General features: G+C 46.1%; 2 protein-coding genes across 2 annotated transcripts; one reads left to right on the top strand and one right to left on the bottom strand.

Annotated features, from left to right (window-relative positions):
* The first annotated feature begins 1,089 nt into the window (after positions 1 to 1,089).
* wdr45b (WD repeat domain 45B) lies at positions 1,090 to 10,146 on the top strand. The gene is made up of 10 exons (XM_079372627.1): positions 1,090 to 1,317; positions 3,258 to 3,332; positions 4,565 to 4,666; positions 5,329 to 5,416; positions 5,624 to 5,718; positions 5,810 to 6,000; positions 6,082 to 6,167; positions 6,330 to 6,431; positions 6,530 to 6,651; positions 6,916 to 10,146. The coding sequence occupies exons 1-10, from the start codon at positions 1,251 to 1,253 to the stop codon at positions 7,020 to 7,022; spliced, it is 1,035 nt and encodes a 344-aa protein (XP_079228753.1). The 5' UTR covers positions 1,090 to 1,250; the 3' UTR covers positions 7,023 to 10,146.
* A 731-nt stretch (positions 10,147 to 10,877) lies between these two features.
* foxk2a (forkhead box K2a) lies at positions 10,878 to 17,917 on the bottom strand. The gene is made up of 9 exons (XM_079372621.1): positions 17,268 to 17,917; positions 15,886 to 16,080; positions 14,306 to 14,447; positions 14,043 to 14,189; positions 13,756 to 13,949; positions 13,415 to 13,617; positions 13,076 to 13,333; positions 12,640 to 12,837; positions 10,878 to 12,307 (listed from the first exon to the last, which is right to left on the bottom strand). Exons 1-9 carry the CDS (start codon positions 17,561 to 17,563, stop codon positions 12,090 to 12,092), a joined length of 1,851 nt encoding a protein of 616 aa, XP_079228747.1. The 5' UTR covers positions 17,564 to 17,917; the 3' UTR covers positions 10,878 to 12,089.
* Positions 17,918 to 18,889: the final 972 nt, after the last annotated feature.

Below are 18,889 nucleotides of genomic sequence, written 5' to 3'. Positions count from 1 at the left end.
TGTGAGATGCTTTCTCATTACTGATTTCCAGTGGTTGACTGGAAATTCACTGAAATGTGTCTCGATTGTGTTCAGTTTGGATTCTTATCTTAAAAACAAGAACTGTGACCCCCCCCCCCCCTACCCCGATGAGACAAATCTATCCTCTCCGTCTTCTGCCTGCTCTACTTTTCAGAAAATGTGTGCCCAAACAGGCCGTTTGGAGATTTTCCCTACATGACATCACAAAGGGCAGTAGCCCCTCCCCCAGGTGGGTGACACATGTTGAAGAGGAGCTCTGACACTTAGTTAACCTGAAGAGGAGGAGGTGTGACCTTTTAAAAGGAGCACTTCTGTAAGAAATAAAATGCTATGCTGCAGAGCATTCGCTGTGCAGAAATGTGGAGAATGTTACCATAAAACCTGTTCTGCCAGGAGACACAATCCAGATCTGTTTGTAGAAGTGTAATCAGCATACTCAAACTAGGATCCTAGGATAGAATGGAGAGAGGTTAGAACGCAGAAAGGTTTAAGACTGATGGAAAACCTGGCTTTCAACCTTGCCTTAAACTATTTAAGATAGATACCGTAAATCAGATGTTTCCCAGGAGCACCTGAAGGCAGCATTGGAAACCATGAGAGCACGTTTTCTTAGTTAATTGTTTCGCACCAAGCTGAGTCATACACTATGGTGTAAATGTGGTAATCACAAAAAAACATTAAAGGCAAATAAAATATTTTCACCCCAGATGGGACTCGAACCCACAATCCCTGGCTTAGGAGGCCAGTGCCTTATCCATTAGGCCACTGGGGCTAAGTACTTCATATACAGACACCTAATCATTATATACATTATGATCATAATTCATTTTTGACAAAATAATGTTAATCATGTACTTTTAAACTTGATTTGACAAATATTTAGTGTTTTTTGTATCACAACAGAGACAGTGACGCATCGCGCTGCTGCCCCCTCTGGTGAACATGTGTAATTACGTTTTTCCCAACAGCTCAATATGCTGATTAAAAAACATTATCCTCTCGGAAATGTTGACCAATTGTGTTTATATTGAGTTTTAACCTTTGATGATAAAAAACGTAGATGTGAAATTTGTCGGTGAGGAGTTTGGAGGGAAGTCTCTTTGATGTGCGCTAACAGCTCCGCTCCCTCCGAGCAGACTCTGGAGGAATGACACTCAGGCGGCTGCAGCTTCTGGAGGACCGAGCAAACCTTTCATGTGTTTAATAAACGTCTTTATTTTACTTACATAATGAATTTATTACCGTCTAATCCTCACGGGAATGGGCTCCTTTACGCTGGATTCAACCAGGATCACGGTAAGGAGCGGCGCTGTCATGTGTTGTTTTTTTCTTCTTCGTCTTTTTTCCAAATGGAAACCGTCGTAAATGCTAAGCTAACGATGTTAACCGTTTAATCTCCTAAATCAACTTAAACTTGTAAAAAAATAAATAAATCAGGGGCTCTATATTTCCAGCCATTTATGATTCCGTACATCATAAAGTGACAAAGTAATGACAAAGCAGAAACATTAACTCACAGTGTTTTAATTAAGCGTTAGCCAGCTGGTGCTTACGTTAGCTGCTAACGTTAGCTTCCGTGACTAGCCAGCTAACGACACAGTAACTTTGTTTGTTGACAAAGTCAGCTGATGTGAGGTCAACGTGACATGAGCCTTTAATTTAAAATGTGAATAGTTCAGGATTACATGTTTGTTAGTTTTAAACTAAATGTAGGCGAATTAACAACAACAGCTAATGCTAAGTCGTTAGCTAGCCCAGCCGCTAACGGGTAAACTGTTATTTTATTTATTTATTACTCAGGTATTTTTTTTCTTTTTAAAGCAGCCTGATTAAAAGAAGGATAAAGATATTTTTATTTTATCTTATTTTATCGACGCACTGGGCCATGTTCCATGTCTCTCCACCCACACTCTTTAAACAGGCCGTGAAGTTAAATTATCTTTTTTTTTCTTCACATCAGTGTGGTGAAATATTTGGTGCCAACTTTGTTTTTATTAGATCAGATGAATTTAATTCTTTGTGTCAGTTGACTGTTCTGGGGTGTAACTGTGTTAAATGAAAGAGCTCATGTGACCTCTCAGTCATCAGAGGTCTTCAGGTTATTTATTTACCCCATGTCAGCTCTGGTTCTGTTTTATCACTGCTCAGGGTCAGTTGGTCCAAATAAAAGGAGAGTATGTGTTTTTACTGCTAATGAGTTTTGGACAAAGAACTCCTGGAGTATGTCAAACATCCTACTTCTTGTCCTGTTTCTTCCTGTTTCTTTTTTCTCTCCTACAGGCAGATAATTCGTCTTTATGTTTCTGGGTGTATTGTCATTCACTTTCAATCCTGAGCACTGTGCTCTTGAGCAAGGCACGCAATCCCGAAAACCAAATTTCCCGGATTTAACAAAGAGTAAATTATTGTGATTGACAAACTTTAGTTTTCACAGCAGTGATGCATGCAACATCATTAGGTTTTCCTCCTGCCATTGAAACATTTGCACGTTATGAATCCTCAGGGGCCCCCTGAGCCACTGGTCTGGGGCCCCCTTACTGGTCCAATACAAATGAAGCTTTTAAAAATACTTCAGCATTCAAACATACATTTGCAGAACGTGTGCAGTTCTGAAAACATGAGTTTACACTCTGCTACATTATCTTCATTATGAAATTATTCTTTAACATTTTTAAGCTCACAGGCTGCTGATTCGCAGCTGTCAGGAATAACCAAAAATGACCAGATGTTCCAGGAAAATGTCAGCCAGGCTTTACATTCATTTCAAAACACTTAAGATATGACCACGAGTGGTCGGGTTAAGAATCGTCATCCTTCTCTGCAGTGACCATCACCACGAAATGAACCGCCTTTAAAAAGCACAGACGTTATAAAACATGCGGCCTGTTTGTCAGGACTGATGCACACGAGAGGAATGAATCCTTCAGAAACTCTCAGCATGGCAGTAAGAGCTCATCTTCACAAAGACACTTTACCGAATGTGCGGTTTGTCTTCAGTGTTTGATAAGTGAAAACAGGAAATGACCTGATATTTGGCGCTGAGGACTTTTACTTTGGTCTTTATGGAACGGAAACAGGGAATCGATATCTTTAGATTTTTTTTTGTCAGTTTAATTTATTTGTGTGTGTGTGTGTGTGTGTGTGTGTGTGTGTGTGCGCGCGCATCGCCCCTGATATGAACTTTGTGACCTCCAGTTTTTTTGTGAACGTCTTCTTCTTCTTGTGTTTCTCTCCAGGATGCTTCGCCTGCGGGATGGAGAATGGCTTCCGCGTGTACAACACAGATCCTCTTAAAGAGAAGGAGAAACAAGGTAACATCAATGATTAATGGAGAATCTTTTTCCACATTGATTGCACGTTTTTTTCAGTCGGGTTTAAACACACACATGAGTTCAGTCTGCTGAGAGCAGGAAGAACAATCCTTAAATAAGAGGCTGATGAATTTTCTTTAAAGGAATAACAAATGGATCAGTCTCAAAGTGTCACTCACCTCCATAGCAAGTTAAAGAGACGACCTTTTCTTCAGATTTCTGTGTTGGCGCTGAGTAACAGATGATATTTATCCAGGTGAGATTCAGTTTGTGTTTGAGAATGACGTCCTATTTATAAAAATGCTCATCTTATAGTTTATATTTGACATTTCTCCTCGATTCTCTGCGTTTGAAATATTTATTTAAATGCAGAAAGAATCTTCCTGCTCTGATTAAAGAAAAGTACCTTTAATTTGAAAGGATGGCCGAAGAGATACAGGAAATGTAGAGAGTGGGGGACGTGGCGGCCGTCGGCCTCTAACATCAGGGTGTGAATGTGTAGGTGTGACCTGCCTGGTCTCATTTATTTTCTACTGAACAGCCGATAAGCTGTGTGCAGTATTTTACATTTATATGATAGATTTTTTGTGTTGGAGGACGGGAGACTAGAACCATCAACCTGCACACTTTAGTTTTAAAGTTTGATGAGACGGATATCAAACTCCGAGGTGTTGTAGCATGAACTAGTGCAGTCAGTTTCCTCTGGATAAAGAATCTAATCAGCTCACATGAAGGCTCTGAATGACTGAAGGGGAAGAGCGAGTGGTGCTGCACGCTGGAACAAAAGTTCCTTAAATAAGGATCGCTATCAGAGGAAGTCTCCCCCGAACAGGCCTGAAAGTGTGACTCAGCACATGACCCGCTGCACACTTCCCTTCCTGGAACTGACCAATGCAGAAGTCCTTCCTGTATGCTCTTTCATCTTTTATTTCTTCTGTGTTAATCCGTGTGCAGCTCTTTGATGGAAGCCTTAACAGCACAGAGCGCTGCAGCACTGCTGGGGGAGGAGGAGGGGGGGAGGAGGAGGGGGGGGGGGGGTTGTGAGTAATGCTCAGGATTGCTTGTCATTGTGGTCTGTTGTGCAGAGACGAGCGTTTAGACATGAGCAAGCAGCAGATTGCACATCTTCTTTCCAGTTTACAGTCCGCTGTGCTGATAAGAGCCGCACCTCTTTCCTCTGAGTCATTCATCCACTTATTGTTGCTCACCACCAAAACGCTGTTTACTTTCAGAGTTCCTGGAGGGCGGGGTCGGCCACGTGGAGATGCTGTTCAGGTGTAACTATCTAGCACTCGTGGGAGGAGGAAAGAAACCCAAATACCCAACCAACAAAGGTGTGTTTGAAAACAACGCAACACTCAGTGATGGTGTTTGTATCACCTCTGCTCCAGTCTGGGGTCATACAGGGTCCTACAGGGTCATGCAGGCTCATACAGGGTCCTACAGGGTCCTACAGGGTCCTACAGGGTTATACAGGGTCATGCAGGGTCATGCAGGGTCATACAGGGTCATACAGGGTCATACAGGGTCCTACAGGGTCCTACAGGGTCCTACAGGGTCATACAGGGTCATACAGGGTCATGCAGGGTCATGCAGGGTCATACAGGGTCATGCAGGGTCATGCAGGGGAGCCAGAGCAGCAGTTATCTGTCCACGTTAAGATCATTTAGTTTCAATAAGCACCTGCAGGAAACACAGCTTCATGTCTTTATCCTTTTACAACGTTAGACATGATCCACCTCAAAGTGCACAAACATTCTGACGTCCATGAAGGGGAAGAGAACATGTAGAGTGCACTGTAAAACATCTTACTACAAGTACAAGAAGATATAGTATTTATATTTAGCACTGGTGGAAAAGTTTCTATTGCATGATTTAAATAGCAACATGTTTTAATAAGAGATGAAGGAGGGGCGAGAGGAGCTCCGCCTGTGGTGTCAGTGGTTTTACATCTCGTCAACATGTTTAATGAATATGCTTCTGTTTGTCCCTGCAGTGATGATCTGGGACGACCTGAAGAAGAAAACAGTTATTGAGATTGAGTTCTCGACAGAAGTCAAAGCAGTGAAGCTTCGGCGTGACAGGTAAAAAAACAAACCAAAGCCACCGCCCGTCCTCCGTCTGTTTGTGTGTCAGACCGCAGAAACTCAGGGAAGCTTCTGGCTTCTGATTGGCTCCGAGGTTTGGAGGCTGACGATGGAGCGTCACTCTCTAACATCTCTTGAACTGAATCAAAGTGTGATGGCGTTCACGTTGAGTCCATGACGTGTGGTTTCATCTTCTGTCCTCAGGATCGTGGTGGTCCTGGACTCCATGATCAAAGTCTTCACCTTCACCCACAACCCCCATCAGCTGCACGTGTTTGAGACCTGCTACAACCCCAAAGGTCAGTCCACTGCACGCTCCTTTTTAAAACCTCACGTTGAAAACGAGTGGCGTTCCAGAGTCGGCTTATCGGCGTTCCTCTCCCCCCTCAGGTCTGTGCGTGCTGTGTCCAAACAGCAACAACTCTCTGCTGGCGTTCCCTGGGACTCACTCGGGCCACGTGCAGATAGTCGACCTGGCCAACACGGAGAAGCCTCCGGTTGATATCCCCGCCCACGAGGGGGCGCTGTGCTGCATCGCTTTGAATCTGCAGGGCACAAGAATAGCTACGGCGTCGGAGAAAGTGAGCCGTGTTTGGATGGAAGTTCGAGCACGAAGGCGTTTGTTCCTGTCGATTCTGATCATGTTTGATTTTTTTCCACAGGGGACTCTTATTAGAATTTTCGACACGTCAGCAGGTCAGCTCATACAGGAGCTAAGACGAGGATCTCAGACAGCCAACATCTACTGGTGAGCGCCGAACACCAACATTCAAAAAGTCCTGTTTTTACTTCCTGTGCTCACACTGCAGAGTGAAAGCTCTCACTGTACGAGTTAAATCAGGACGGAGCGTTCACAAAGCTCGATGGGAAGATTGCTTCACACATTAACACATTCCATCTGTCTGTTCAGCATTAACTTCAACCAGGACGCGTCCCTCATCTGTGTGTCCAGCGACCACGGCACCGTGCACATCTTCGCTGCAGAGGACCCAAAGAGGAACAAACAGTCGAGGTTGTGTTTCATAATATTCAACGTGCCTTTAACTTTGAACATTAAGATCAGCTGAACATGATGACTCAGTCTGACTGACTGGATCTGTCTTTCTGCAGTTTGGCGTCCGCCAGCTTTCTCCCCAAATACTTCAGCTCTAAGTGGAGCTTCTCCAAGTTCCAGGTCCCCTCGGGGTCTCCCTGCGTGTGTGCCTTTGGGACGGAGCCCAACGCAGTCTTAGGTGAGTTCAGAGTGCTGCTTTTTAAGGGTCAGGGGTCAGAGGTCAGAGTCACAGCTGATCCAAGTCATGGAGTATTTGTACTGTGAGACTAACACGGGGGCTTCCTTACTCCCCTACATGAAGAGTTTACACATCACTGTAACTCTTTTAGAATAAGCCGGGTATGACGCTCTGTCACAGCCTTTTTTAAATCATCTGGAGAGTGCAGAACAGCAGGTCCTCAGTGTGTCTTTGCTGACTGTCTCTTTCCTCCCCACCATGCAGCCATTTGTGCTGACGGCAGCTACTACAAGTTCCTGTTCAACCAGAAGGGGGAGTGTTCCAGAGACGTGTACGCCCAGTTCCTGGAGATGACCGACGAGAAAATATGACCCTTCACCCCTCTGCAGACTCACCATCACACACAGCCTGTTTTTCTGTTTTTCTTTGTTCCTTTCTGGTTTTTCGTTTCTTCATCCCGGAGGAATCAGGAGAGCTCCCACAATGCACTTCTCCACATCCCGACAGACTCTGTAACGGAGCCGCAGACGATGGGAGGACAAAGAGAGAGAAGCACAGACTTATGGAGACCCCTCACAGCGAAGACGAACAAACAAGCAGGGATGCAGACGTTTGTCTCTCACAGACTCCCCGGAGTTTGTCTCTGGACCGAGGCTCACGCACGCCCGCTTGACTTCAGAGCAAACGCCAGAGAGAGAGAGGGGAGAAAAAAAAAGAGGGAAAGTTATTTTTTTGAACGAGCAACCTGCGCTTTTTAAGACGTCTTCCGAGGAATTTACAAAAAAAAAAAGAAAAAAGGATGGATTATTTTTAATCACATAGATGATTCAGATAGTTAGACAGACTAACACCACCTAACCTAACGATAGGGAGTGCCTCGAGACTGGAGAGAATCAGTATGTGTGCACGCATTACATTCAGCATATTTACATACATGCGTGTCTGTGTATATAGAAGGATCACAGTGAGCTCATTGTTTTTTTTGTTGTAAGGTTCAGTGAACACACGGATCCAGCTTCACCAGGCGTCACCTTTAGTATTAGACTTTCTTATATGTGCTGTAAAAAAAAAAAACCCACGCAGACTGAACTTCTAACTCCTCACAGCTGTACAGAGCAGAAAACTAATGTAAACTGTCTTTTTGGTTCACTTGTCTTTTTTCTTTTTATCATTTGTGCAATATGCGTTTCCCCAAACTGTTTCTGTTCAGAGACTGGAGGACGACGTCCGTCCGCGACCATGAGCTCAGAGACGGCGGCGACAGGCAGACTGTGCACGCCTTCTGCTCTTTACGATGATTGAACATTCGACCCCTGAAGCTCAATCATTCACAAACGTTTCTCTGAATCTGTTCAAACTCCGAAGTGTAAAAAACACAAGACGTCGGTGGCGATGCTCGAGTAATGATTTCTATCGGCTCTGTGACCGCCCTGACTCTTAAAAGTCCCGAATGAATCGATCAGACCGACTCATCAGCTTTAGATCTACGGCTCCTCCTCGACACTCTGCCACTTAGTATTCATCCAAACGTGAAATAATCTGTGTTTGAGGGAAACGTCTCTTTACGGGACAGAAGTTCAAGTTTCAGGCTGCCGTTACCCTGAAAGACGTTTGAAGGTGACGAGCTGAAGAGCGAGTTTTATTACGACCTTCCTCTCATGAAACATCCGACTTTACTCCCAGAGAGTTACGACTAATTCATTTCACGTTACGACTCTTCCTACGAGTTTATTCTCGTAATGTTGTGACTTTTCTCCTGTAACTTTACAGGATTTCATGTAACATGAGTATTTAACTCTCAAATTCTGTCTTTAATTTCTGTCGTAGATTCTGAGCGTGAACATCGTAAGTTTAATTATGGAGTCAAACTGACGGAGGTCAAAGAACTCGGAACACTGAATTCATTATTTACTTTGAAAATATTTAAAAAATTTTATTTTTCATGTTGAAAATCAAATGAAAAGATAAATACACACTCAGTGACTTGTCAGCAAACTAAAAAAATAAGCTACAACTTGAAGCTACTTTGGTTAGCGTAGCCTAGAATAAAGACTGGAAATGGTCTTTATGCTAAGCTAACGTTACGTCTTCAGTGAGCAAGTTTCAAAAACGTGTAAAAAACCAAGTAGATGAAACGCGGGGCGTAAAATCACACGAGTGATGACAGTATTTTCCACGCCGACTATTCACTTCTGTCCATGCTAAGCTAACTAGCTGCTAGCCTTAGCTTCTTAATCACATTAAAGTAGCTGCAGGATGATTTCGCTTCATCTAAAGGTTTTTTTTAAAGAATTTGAAGGAGTGCTGTTTTACAGAGGCGTGTTGCATCCATACAACAGGTTAAAATCTGCGTTTGTTTCCTGAATGATCAAAGATGGCGATCCCTCAAACTCCAACCTACAGCGGTGTCGAGCAAAGACGTGTGAGCGCCATGTAACTCTGAGATCATTAACTCGAAGATTGATCTCTCACGTGAATGCTACAGGCTTTGACCTCGCACGCTTCAAAGTGACGAGGCGTTTTAGATGATTGACAGCCCTCAGGATCCTTCATGTGACGCTGCTCAGCGTAGCTTAGCATCCTGACTGGAAGAAGAAGGTTAAAAACCTCCACAGCTAACGGACAAACTAAAGATCTTTTTGTTTTACCGACTAAACGTGCAGGATGTCTCCTTCAGCCAGGAGCAAAGACATCCCAAAGTTTGGTCTCTTTAAAGCTCGACTGTTTAGTTTTTGTTACGCTGTAACACGTGACGTTAGCCTTTCGTTTACAGACTTATTTTTTATGACACCATTTCTTTCCAGGCTCACACGTTTTGGACCCGTTGAGAATTTCCTCATGACCCTCTTTAGGGTCCTGACCCACCAAGTTGAGAACTGCAGCTCTCGCTCCAGTTTGCACAAAACTTCTCAGAGCAAGAAAGAAAAGAGACTTTCAAATGTCTGAACTGTTCCTTTAAGAGTTTGTCAGGTTTGAGCGTCTTTTCCTGTTAAACTCAACAAGCTCGCTTTCCATCTTAACGTTTTTTATTTTGACATTTCAGCGAAGATCGACTGTAAAAATATTACAAATATTTTGCACTTGGTATAGAACTGCACTTCCTGTATTAACGTCGATGGGTCTGAGAGAATCAGAGGATGTACGAGTGATTCTTCGTTCACAGCTGCTCTCGGTTGAATCCTGCGTCGTGTCGCTCCATCTCTGCTCCGCCCCCGAACAGCAGCGACCTGCTCAGCGGACGCACTCTGACGACCTGCTCAGCATGGATCCATCTAGAAGGAGTGCGAGTGTGACACAATGACTTCTTGTTTTCTTGCTCACGTTTGTCGACTCTGTGCTCGTCGCTCTCTCTGCGTCAGATCGTACAGCTGCAGGTGTCACGGCGCTCGCCGCATCACGGCACAAACTGAAAAGCCAACGTGTTTCTGACACTCTCAGAATGATTGTAAAACCTTCATTTAAAGTTGTGAATAAAATTTAACATCTGCTTTTACAGTTAAAGCGTTCGGGCTGGTTTGTCTGTGAATGATCGCATTCGTCATCCGATGTTTCGGATCATCTGAGGTTTGATTGTTCATGAACCTGCGTGACATCACAAGAGCCTTGTACCAGCCAAACCCACATGACCGGGTGACCGAGACCACTTCATCCTTAAAGGGGACAGATTATGAAAAATCCACGTCTACAGCGTTTCTGAACATTTGGGTAACCTGAGTGACCCACAAACTGAAATTAATCCACCCAGTCCTGTTTGTGGTCTGCAGAGAAAAATGCTCCGTTTCAAATGTGCTCTCTTTGTGATGTCACAGTGGGATTCTGGGGGGGAAAAATCCCCTCCCTTCCCCATGGTATCTCCACCCAGGGACTCCTCCCCCAGCTTATAGCTAAACTTTTACGCAGGTCTGGCTAGTGAAGGAGTGTCATCTACTGGGAAAACTCAGGGGGCGGGGCTTATTGCATTTAAAGAGACACGCACACCAAAACGGAGCGTTCAGAGAGCTGGTTTCTACAGGGTCACAAACCTCCTCTGCTGCTTGACTCATGTTATATTTGGACCAAAGCTCAGAAACACAGATGTTTCAGTTAGACCACAGGGGGGCGCTGTTTGAAAAGAGGAGGAGACTACGTCCTCTTTAAACGTTAGCTGGTCATCATGACACCACGAGTTCAGACTCTTGATTAAGGCAAAGAAAAACGTCGACTGCAAGAAAAACAAACTAAGGAGGTTTTCATGTGTTTTAAATAAATTTATAAAATAAAAAAAAAAGCATTTACCCACTGAAGCAGAACAAACAGCTATCACTTGTTTTTCCTCGTGTAACACAGAGTACAATCTGACCCGAGCCTGAACAGAATCAAAGAATCAAGCCATGGTCAACACAAAGGTCACAAACACGGCTCATGATGGAAACGAAAAGTACAAAAGGAGAAAAACATTTAAAAAAAAAAACAACAACTAAGAGTTCAGTTAAGTGCAGCACTGGTCAGAATCATCAAGCGGAGATTCAGTCGAAAGTTTCTTCAGTTTCATGTTCAGAGAATCAGCTCGTTGCATCGTCTCTGGATCCGTTTACATGCAAGCTCCATGAAGCACACGGACAAACACGCATGGGAGAGTATACTTCTGATCTCAGAGGATATTTGAGTAAAATATGAAAAACTCTGTGGATGTGCGGGAAGAGAAAGAACGAGCAGAGCGAAGAGCGCCGTCTCTGCGGATAGTGTCGTCTTCAGAAAGGGAACAAAAACAAGGAGAGACTACATTCATGTCACTTTAGTCCACGTACGAAAACAACGGGAAGAAAAGGAATCCCAAAACATGGCGTTGTGATGAAGTGTTCTTAACGACCCCGCGTGTTTCCTTATTACGAGACGGTCTCTGAGCGCCGGGGGAAACGGAGGAACACCGAAGAAATCACGTGTACGACAGAGAACTGCATTTCTACTCACGGCGGGGTCGGGGCGGGGTCGGTGGAGGGGCGGGGTCGGGGGGGTCGACACGGAGGCTAGCTGCCGAAGATGGGAATGTCCACACACGCACACTTCCCTTTGACGTGGTCGCTTTTCTACCGGACGCAGTTTCAGCGCTTTAATGCTACCAGGATGAGGCTCCTCCTCGTCTTTGGGGAGTTTCAGGACTGCTCGCTCGTCCAATATGTCTCTCTCTTTTTTTTTTTTTGTCTTTTTTTTTATAACTTCCTGTGCTTCTTCCTCGCCGTCTGGGTCTCGAACTTCACAGTCGTTTTTTTTTTTTTTTCCAGTTTGGTCTCTAGTTTTTGCATCGTGGTCTTAAATAAATGGATGAGGAGTTGTGGAGTCCTGCAGGTGTTTCCGTGTCTCGTCTCTGATTGGCACCTTGGAGTCGATGATGACCAGGTGAGAGGATGGAGGAGGAGGAGGAGGTGAGGATGTGGGGAGGCGTTCAGGAGCGCGGCGGGCTACTTGTCACCGATGTGTTCACTGACTCCTCCCTCTCCGGCTCTGTTCAGGGTGCCGTTCTTGTTATTGTTGTTCGCCGCATCACCTGCCGCCACTTCCTCCGTTTTGGGCCTCTTTAACCCGGGTTGCTCTTGCAGTTCTCCATTCTGCCTCTTGGTGGGAAGGGACGCCGAGGCGGAGGCGTGAGCCGCCAGGATGTGGAGCGGGTTCGCAACAGCTGGCGGAGAGAAGGGCGGAGTTATTCAGAAGATCAGAACATGAAGAACACAAAAAAACCACATCGGCCCATGTCAGACCACGTCAGACCACATCGGCCCATGTCAGACCACATCGGCCCATGTCAGACCACGTCAGACCACATCGGCCCATGTCAGACCACATCGGCCCATGTCAGACCACGTCAGACCACATCGGCCCATGTCAGACCACATCGGCCCATGTCAGACCACGTCAGACCACATCGGCCCACCAAGACAAATCAGACACAGGAAGCAACGAGGAAATACTTGTACGTGTGTGTGTGTGTGTGTGTGTGTGTGTGTGTGTCACCTGGGCTAGCAGCAGTAGTGATGGGGACCAGGTGCGTCCCGTTCTGCGTGATGGCCTTGATGGGGAGCTGGTGCTGTCCGAGCGGAGCTTGTTGGACGATGGTCACCGTGGTCAGAGGCGTGGCCTGGGAGCTCTGAATGATCCGACTGACTCCTCCTATAGACGTCGCCGTGATGGAAGGGACCGCCTCCACTTTGACTGCAAACACAGAAAGACGTCATCAGACACAGAGCGGCGTGCAGAGCGGCGTGCACATCATGGTTTGGCTTTTCTTTGACTCAACGATTATTTGAACTGCTGCCCTGCAGACGCCATCATGTCTCGCTTAGTTGAGGAAACGCAGTCTGAAGGAGGCGTCTGATTGGCCGTCAGTAAACGGGGTCATTATAACGATGATGTATTAAAGATTAAACTTTCTGTGTGACCTCACTCTCACCTTTGACCTCTTTGTGATCTCCGCCCCCGTTCTGCTGAGTCTCCGGGCTCACTGTGGCCATGCGCTGTCCAGTAACGGTTGCCATGGTGACGGCTGGGATCTGGTGCACCACGTGCATGGTCTGCATGACGGGGGCGGAGCTTGGAGACGTCGTCACCATGGCAGGAGTGGCCATGGTGTAAGTCACAGGCTTCATGGTCGTTTGAGGCATCTGGCGTTGCACAGCGATCAGGACCGGCTGGTTGTTGAGGGGGGCGCCTGTCAGAGGGGGCGGGGCTACAGGTTACTGACAAACTCAGATGACACCGCACAAAGGTTTGAGGAGACGAGGTGTTTTACCGGGGGAGGTCTGTGCGAAGCGGGCCTCTTGGATGACGGCCAGTTTGGGCTGGACTGTGGCGGTCTGGGGCGGCGCCGGGGCCGGTGTTGGTTCTGGCTCCATTGGGACTGGGGAGCCCTCCCTGGACAGGCTGTCTGGGGTCTGGACCCCACTGGAGTGGGCAGACAGCGCCCCCGTGTGGCTGGGAGAAGCTGGAGCGCTCCTGGGGAAAAAACAAACTCTTTTAACCCTTCACCTGCCGACTCAGCTGCAAAGACACACGTGCTGCTGACCCGGCTCCAGATGTTTAGATGCGTCTTAGACGAGTTCAGTTCCCGCCTCCTGTTGAGACCCGGGTTACCTGGAGGACAGCGGTCCCACAGGAGTCCTGAAGCAGGGCACTCCTCGGGGCCGGCGCTTCCTGAAGGCTTGTTCGATCAGTTTCCCCTCAGAGCCCGGGTCGATCCTCCAGAACGATCCTTTCCCCGGCTCCTCCTGAGAGCGCGCCACTTTGATGAAGTAACGGTTCAGGGACAGGTTGTGACGGATCGAGTTCTGAAAGCACAAACAAACACAAGAGATCTGATGTGATCCACTTATCGATCATGTGACAGCAGCTCGACCCTGAACGAGGGTTAGGGTTCTGACCTGCCAGCCTTTATCAGCCGTTCTGTAGTAGGGGTAGTTCTTGGTGATGTGGGTGTATATTCCATTCAGGGTCAGCTGTTTGTCCGGCGCCATGGTGATCGCTTGGACTATAAGTTGTGCGTACGAATACGGAGGTTTGGAGTCGTCCTGCGGGACAAAAAACAGAAGATTAATGAGAAACATGAACGCACTCGGTGCTCCCGAGTCCACGTGGTTCTGGGCGCTGAGACGTGGACCGGCCTCTTCATGTGACATGTCCTCACCTTCGGGCTGTCTTCACCGGACGCGTCTTTGTCGTTTTCTGACTGGGAGTTGTCTCCGATCAGGTCGGAGGCGAGGACGCGGCCTGTCCTGTAGCTGGAAAGTCCCGCCCCCCGGGGACTGGATGGACAGGAGTTTGCCGCACTATAACATATAAATATATAGAAATAAAAAAACAACACCCAGAACTCCTGACAAGAAAACCTCATCGGTCCAGGTGTTTGAAAACCAGCCGACTCATGATGAAAGCAAAGCGCCGTTTCTCGTGACAGCGAACAGCCGGGACCCTCGAAGGGAAAGACCGGTCCGACATGTTAACATGATTTAACTGCCGGTCAGCTTCGTGGTTTCTGGTTATATCGCCGGTTCGGCCACATTCACCACGGCGAGCTGATAAAGGTCGATCCGTTTTCCTCGCATCTCGAATGTCGGCGCTGGCGATGAATTAAAGGCGATGCAGACGCAGGTCAGACGAGCAACATGGACGCCTCCGGGAGTGCCTTCGTTTTTTTAACCTGACTTTAACGTCACACTAGAGCTGAAACCATTCCTCGAATAACTCGATTACAAAAATTCATCGAGGAATTTTCGCTGCCTCGAGGCTTCGTTAAGTTTTAACGAATAATAATTTAGCAAATATATATTTAAAGTTTCTCTCCTGATCTGACATGATGATTGATTTACCTGCCGCCTTGACCAGTGAATCAGAAAGTGAATTTGGGACCCTGTCAGTAATATGGTGAGCATCATCAGCAGCTGTAGAGCAGAGGTGGTTGGCTGTAACAAGCAGGCGTTTCCATGGTAACTGCAAAGAAGCAGGTTTGTAGGGACGAGACGAGTTAAACCTTAATTAAGCAAAAGTATGATTTATTCGATTAATCGATTAATCGACGGGATATTCGATAGAATACTCGATCACTAAAATATTCGATAGCTGCAGCTCTACATCACACGACGTGCTCGTCTGAGCGTTGCATGGCGTCCACACGGAGAGGAGCGTGCTCGATGCTCTCGGAGTGATCGATGTAAGAACACAGAGAGGACCGAGCTGCTCGTTTATGACACGTCACTGACGCTGCACGCTGCAGCCATGTTGGTTTCAAACTCTGAGTTCCTGACCTCAGAGGAGCGGTCCTGGTGACGGATCGGACCAGCAGCAGAGGATCTGACCGGCGTGCAGCGTCCTTCTTTCTGCACGATTTAGAAAACGGCTGCCATACAGGAAGTGGTTTAAGTCCAGGTAATAAGATGCAACGTAGCGGTCCAATCACAGGGCTTGAGGTGGCGTCGTTTTGATGCATATTTACATTTTTAATGTCAGACTTCTCCGTCAGTGAACTTGCGGCCTAAACCACGGCGCAGAAGTCTAAATGTGAACCTTCAGAATAATAATGTGAGCCCGTCAGCGTCGACAACAACAAACACTTTCAGTAGACATCTTTTAAACAGTTTGACTTCAGCTCGTCGACGGCCGCCTGCTGAGGTGTTGTCTTCACTTTTTGAAGCCGTACGTTTTTCAGATTTGTAAAACAACAAAAAAAAAAGGTTGCGAGTGCTGCAGAGGGCTGGTATGAAGTCGTACCTGAGGGTGCCCGTGGGGGACGGCAGCGGGCTCATGAGGTGGGCGATGTTGTCAGGAATGTTTATGGTCAGGGGGGAAATTTGGGGTTGGATGGGCTTGACCGGTGATTCCGGCACGTTCCTTGGCTCCTTCTTGTCAATGGACAGGGCTGTGAACGTGATCTTTATACTCGTGCTGGGGAACCGGAAACAACACCTGAGCAAGACAGAAAAAAAAAAAAAGAGTGTGTGTCCACGTGTGTTCTTCTGTTGTCTCTGCACACACAAACACACCGCTACAAGCGGTCCGAGGAGGTCCAAGTGAGGCCAGAAGAGGAGCACTGAGATCCAGACTCTCACAGTTTAAATATGGAAGGCCACCATGAGCATTATGTAACACTTCATGTCTACTTTAGTATTAATGGGATATCTTTGGACCGGTAGCTGACTGTTTTAAATTAATCACATATCTGGCTCAGTGACACGGTCGACATGTTTGACCCCTGCAGAGTGGAGGGACAGTGCGAGTCAAGACACAACAACAACAACAACAACAGTTCAATGTGAGGCTTTAAAGTGAAAGAAGAAGCTGTCAGATTAGGCGAACAGTGTAAACATTCCTACACAGGTAACATGAGGCCAAGTTGACACTGAGCCAGATTAAATGAAGTACAGCGGCTTCCAAGCTGCAGCTCAAACACACAACTGCTCTCTGCATCACAATATTAACACCTCCCTCTCTCTGCATGTGGAACAGAAACAGTCACACATGCACCACCACGTTCATTTAGAGGCTGTAGTTAAAATAATGTGGCTCGTTTGATTTTCAAAGAACTCTCATACAAAAGTCCAATACACAAACCGGTTGTTTTAGTGTTTCTCACTCTGTTACCACTAAACACAAACACTGAGGACACTCACGTTGAATATTTGTTTTTATTGTTGGTCTCTCTGAAATTCGGCACACAGCTACATGAAATTAACAACAACATACTTCACATTTATACATGTAAAGATAGCTTTTATGGTGTGCACTTTGAGGAGAGTATTAATCATTGTGCACCAACTTCTTGCATGAAGTTTGTTTATCTGAAGTCTAAGTGAGGTCATTGTGTTGACTTTTTCTAAGCCGAATTAAACAGACACCCTAATGATGCACATTAAATGATAAATTAAGCAACGTGTGTTTATGTTTTTGTCAAATTCGTATTGCAAAGCTTAACCGACACTTTTTCATATGGAGGTCTCGTGAGACTGTGCAGCATGTATGAGATCTGCAGCTGCTTGACAACACGTGCTGCATCGCTGCAGGACAACCAAACAACAACAACACATGTGAACATAAACCCTCTGTGGACTGTACAGTCAGTGTAAACGGGGGGGGGGGGGGGGGGTCATGCTTACATTCGTGGAAGCTGGAGAGGTGGAGCCCCTCTCCTCTGGAACACCCCGTCAACAAACACCCCGTTTTTTCCCAGGCACCGGAGGTAGAAGTCCCCGGTGCCGGTACCGTCTTCTCCCGCCGTGAAGATCTCGAGGTGCCGCCGGGAGATGAAGCTCGAGTGTCCCATGCTCACGTCCACGGAGCCCTGTGAGGAGTTCCGGCCGATGGTCACCGACCTTTTCTTCATCAGATACTCGAATTCTCGGCCCTCAAGCCGGGCTACAGCCGACCCCGACATCCCGCTTACCACCGCCATCTTCACAGCCTTTCACTAATGGAGAGATATAATTTGAGTTGTGGGGAATTTAAGAGGGGAGACGTTTTTGCTTAGTGAATTAGGGGGGTCCAATTTAACACCGTGGAGAATTTGGCTAGGAACGTGCCAGACCGGGGACACAGCGGCTCCGACCCACCGCCGTGAAGAAGAGGAAAAAGAGAGGCACCTCGACCAATCACAGGCGGCCAAACGGGCGGAAGTACTCAGACGGAAAGCACGCTCAGCCAATAGGAAGCCCGTGTGTGCAGGCAGATGTTTGGTGTTTACCAATGACAACAATAATAAAAATAGCTTGAAGTGAGTAGAGGTCGGTTGCACTGCAGGCTGACACGCAGATGGAGGGAGACATTTAAAAACTGGAGAGGAGAATTAAAGACCAGGATTTAAGATTATTAAAGGGGCACATTATGAAAAATTCACATCTACAGAGTGTCTGAACATTTGTCTGGGTAACCTAAAAGTCCCACAAAATGTGAACTTGTGATGTCACAGTGGGATTCTGATAAAAAAAAAAAACTTTCACCCATCTATCTCTACCCATGGACTACACCTGCAGTTTAGAGCTAAACTTTTTTTGCACACATCCACCATTTTTATTCACACCAGTGTGAAGGAGTGTTGTTTACTGGGGAAACTCAGGGGGCGGGGCTTATTGCATTTAAAGAGACACACACCAAAACAGAGCGTTCTTGGTTTCTACAGGGTCACACACCTCCTCTGCTTATAATTGGACCAAAGCACAGAAACACAGATGTTTCATTTATAGTTCAGGGGACTGATTGAAAAGAGGGGGAGAATATGTCCTCTTTAAAATCAACTTAGTGTGAAATAATCATCATAAGGATAAAAACGGTTCCTTTTTGCTCTTGTGATTATTTTCTCATGGGTAGACTATTGTCATTGTATAAGAATACAAAAAAATGTTTGCAGCAATCCTGGACAGCAGCGTTTGAACAGGTTTACACTATTGACACTAAACACTTTATTTTAACATGTAGTTTTGCATTCATGTTTAATATATTGCCATTGTGGTGAAGTTTCTTATTAATTTACTGTATAGTATTATTAAAGACACAGTATGTATTAGTGTTTTTTATTCAGTTTATTTTTAAAAGATTTATTGGGTTTCAGAATTCATCTTTGTCTTTTCAGTGAGTATCTGAACAACACATTTAAATTCCCCCGAAGTAAAATCCAGCTCCGTGTTTTCTGTGCAGCTCAATTAGTTTACTTTCTGTAGTACAGCAGCCACCACGCGGTGTGTGTGTGTGTGTGTGTGTGTGTGTGTGTGTGTGTATGTATGTG

This window comes from Symphodus melops (assembly GCF_947650265.1).
Source record: "Symphodus melops genome assembly, chromosome: 21".
Lineage (NCBI taxonomy): Eukaryota > Metazoa > Chordata > Actinopteri > Labriformes > Labridae > Symphodus > Symphodus melops.
Note: the sequence above shows the minus strand (reverse complement) of the source record. Positions and strands in the feature narration are given on the sequence as shown.

What these genes read in the sequence shown, in the direction of transcription:
- wdr45b (XM_079372627.1), top strand. Translation starts at nt 1,251, where the DNA reads ATGAATTTATTACCGTCTAATCCTCACGGGAATGGGCTCCTTTACGCT. An exon ending in TGGATTCAACCAGGATCACG is followed by an intron (nt 1,318 to 3,257) that starts GTAAGGAGCGGC and finishes GTTTCTCTCCAG; the next exon opens with GATGCTTCGCCTGCGGGATG. An exon ending in GACCTGCTACAACCCCAAAG is followed by an intron (nt 5,719 to 5,809) that starts GTCAGTCCACTG and finishes CTCCCCCCTCAG; the next exon opens with GTCTGTGCGTGCTGTGTCCA.
- foxk2a (XM_079372621.1), bottom strand. Translation starts at nt 17,563, where the DNA reads ATGGCGGTGGTAAGCGGGATGTCGGGGTCGGCTGTAGCCCGGCTTGAG. An exon ending in TCCCCCACGGGCACCCTCAG is followed by an intron (nt 14,448 to 15,885) that starts GTACGACTTCAT and finishes TATATGTTATAG; the next exon opens with TGCGGCAAACTCCTGTCCAT. An exon ending in AGATCACAAAGAGGTCAAAG is followed by an intron (nt 12,838 to 13,075) that starts GTGAGAGTGAGG and finishes CTGTGTTTGCAG; the next exon opens with TCAAAGTGGAGGCGGTCCCT.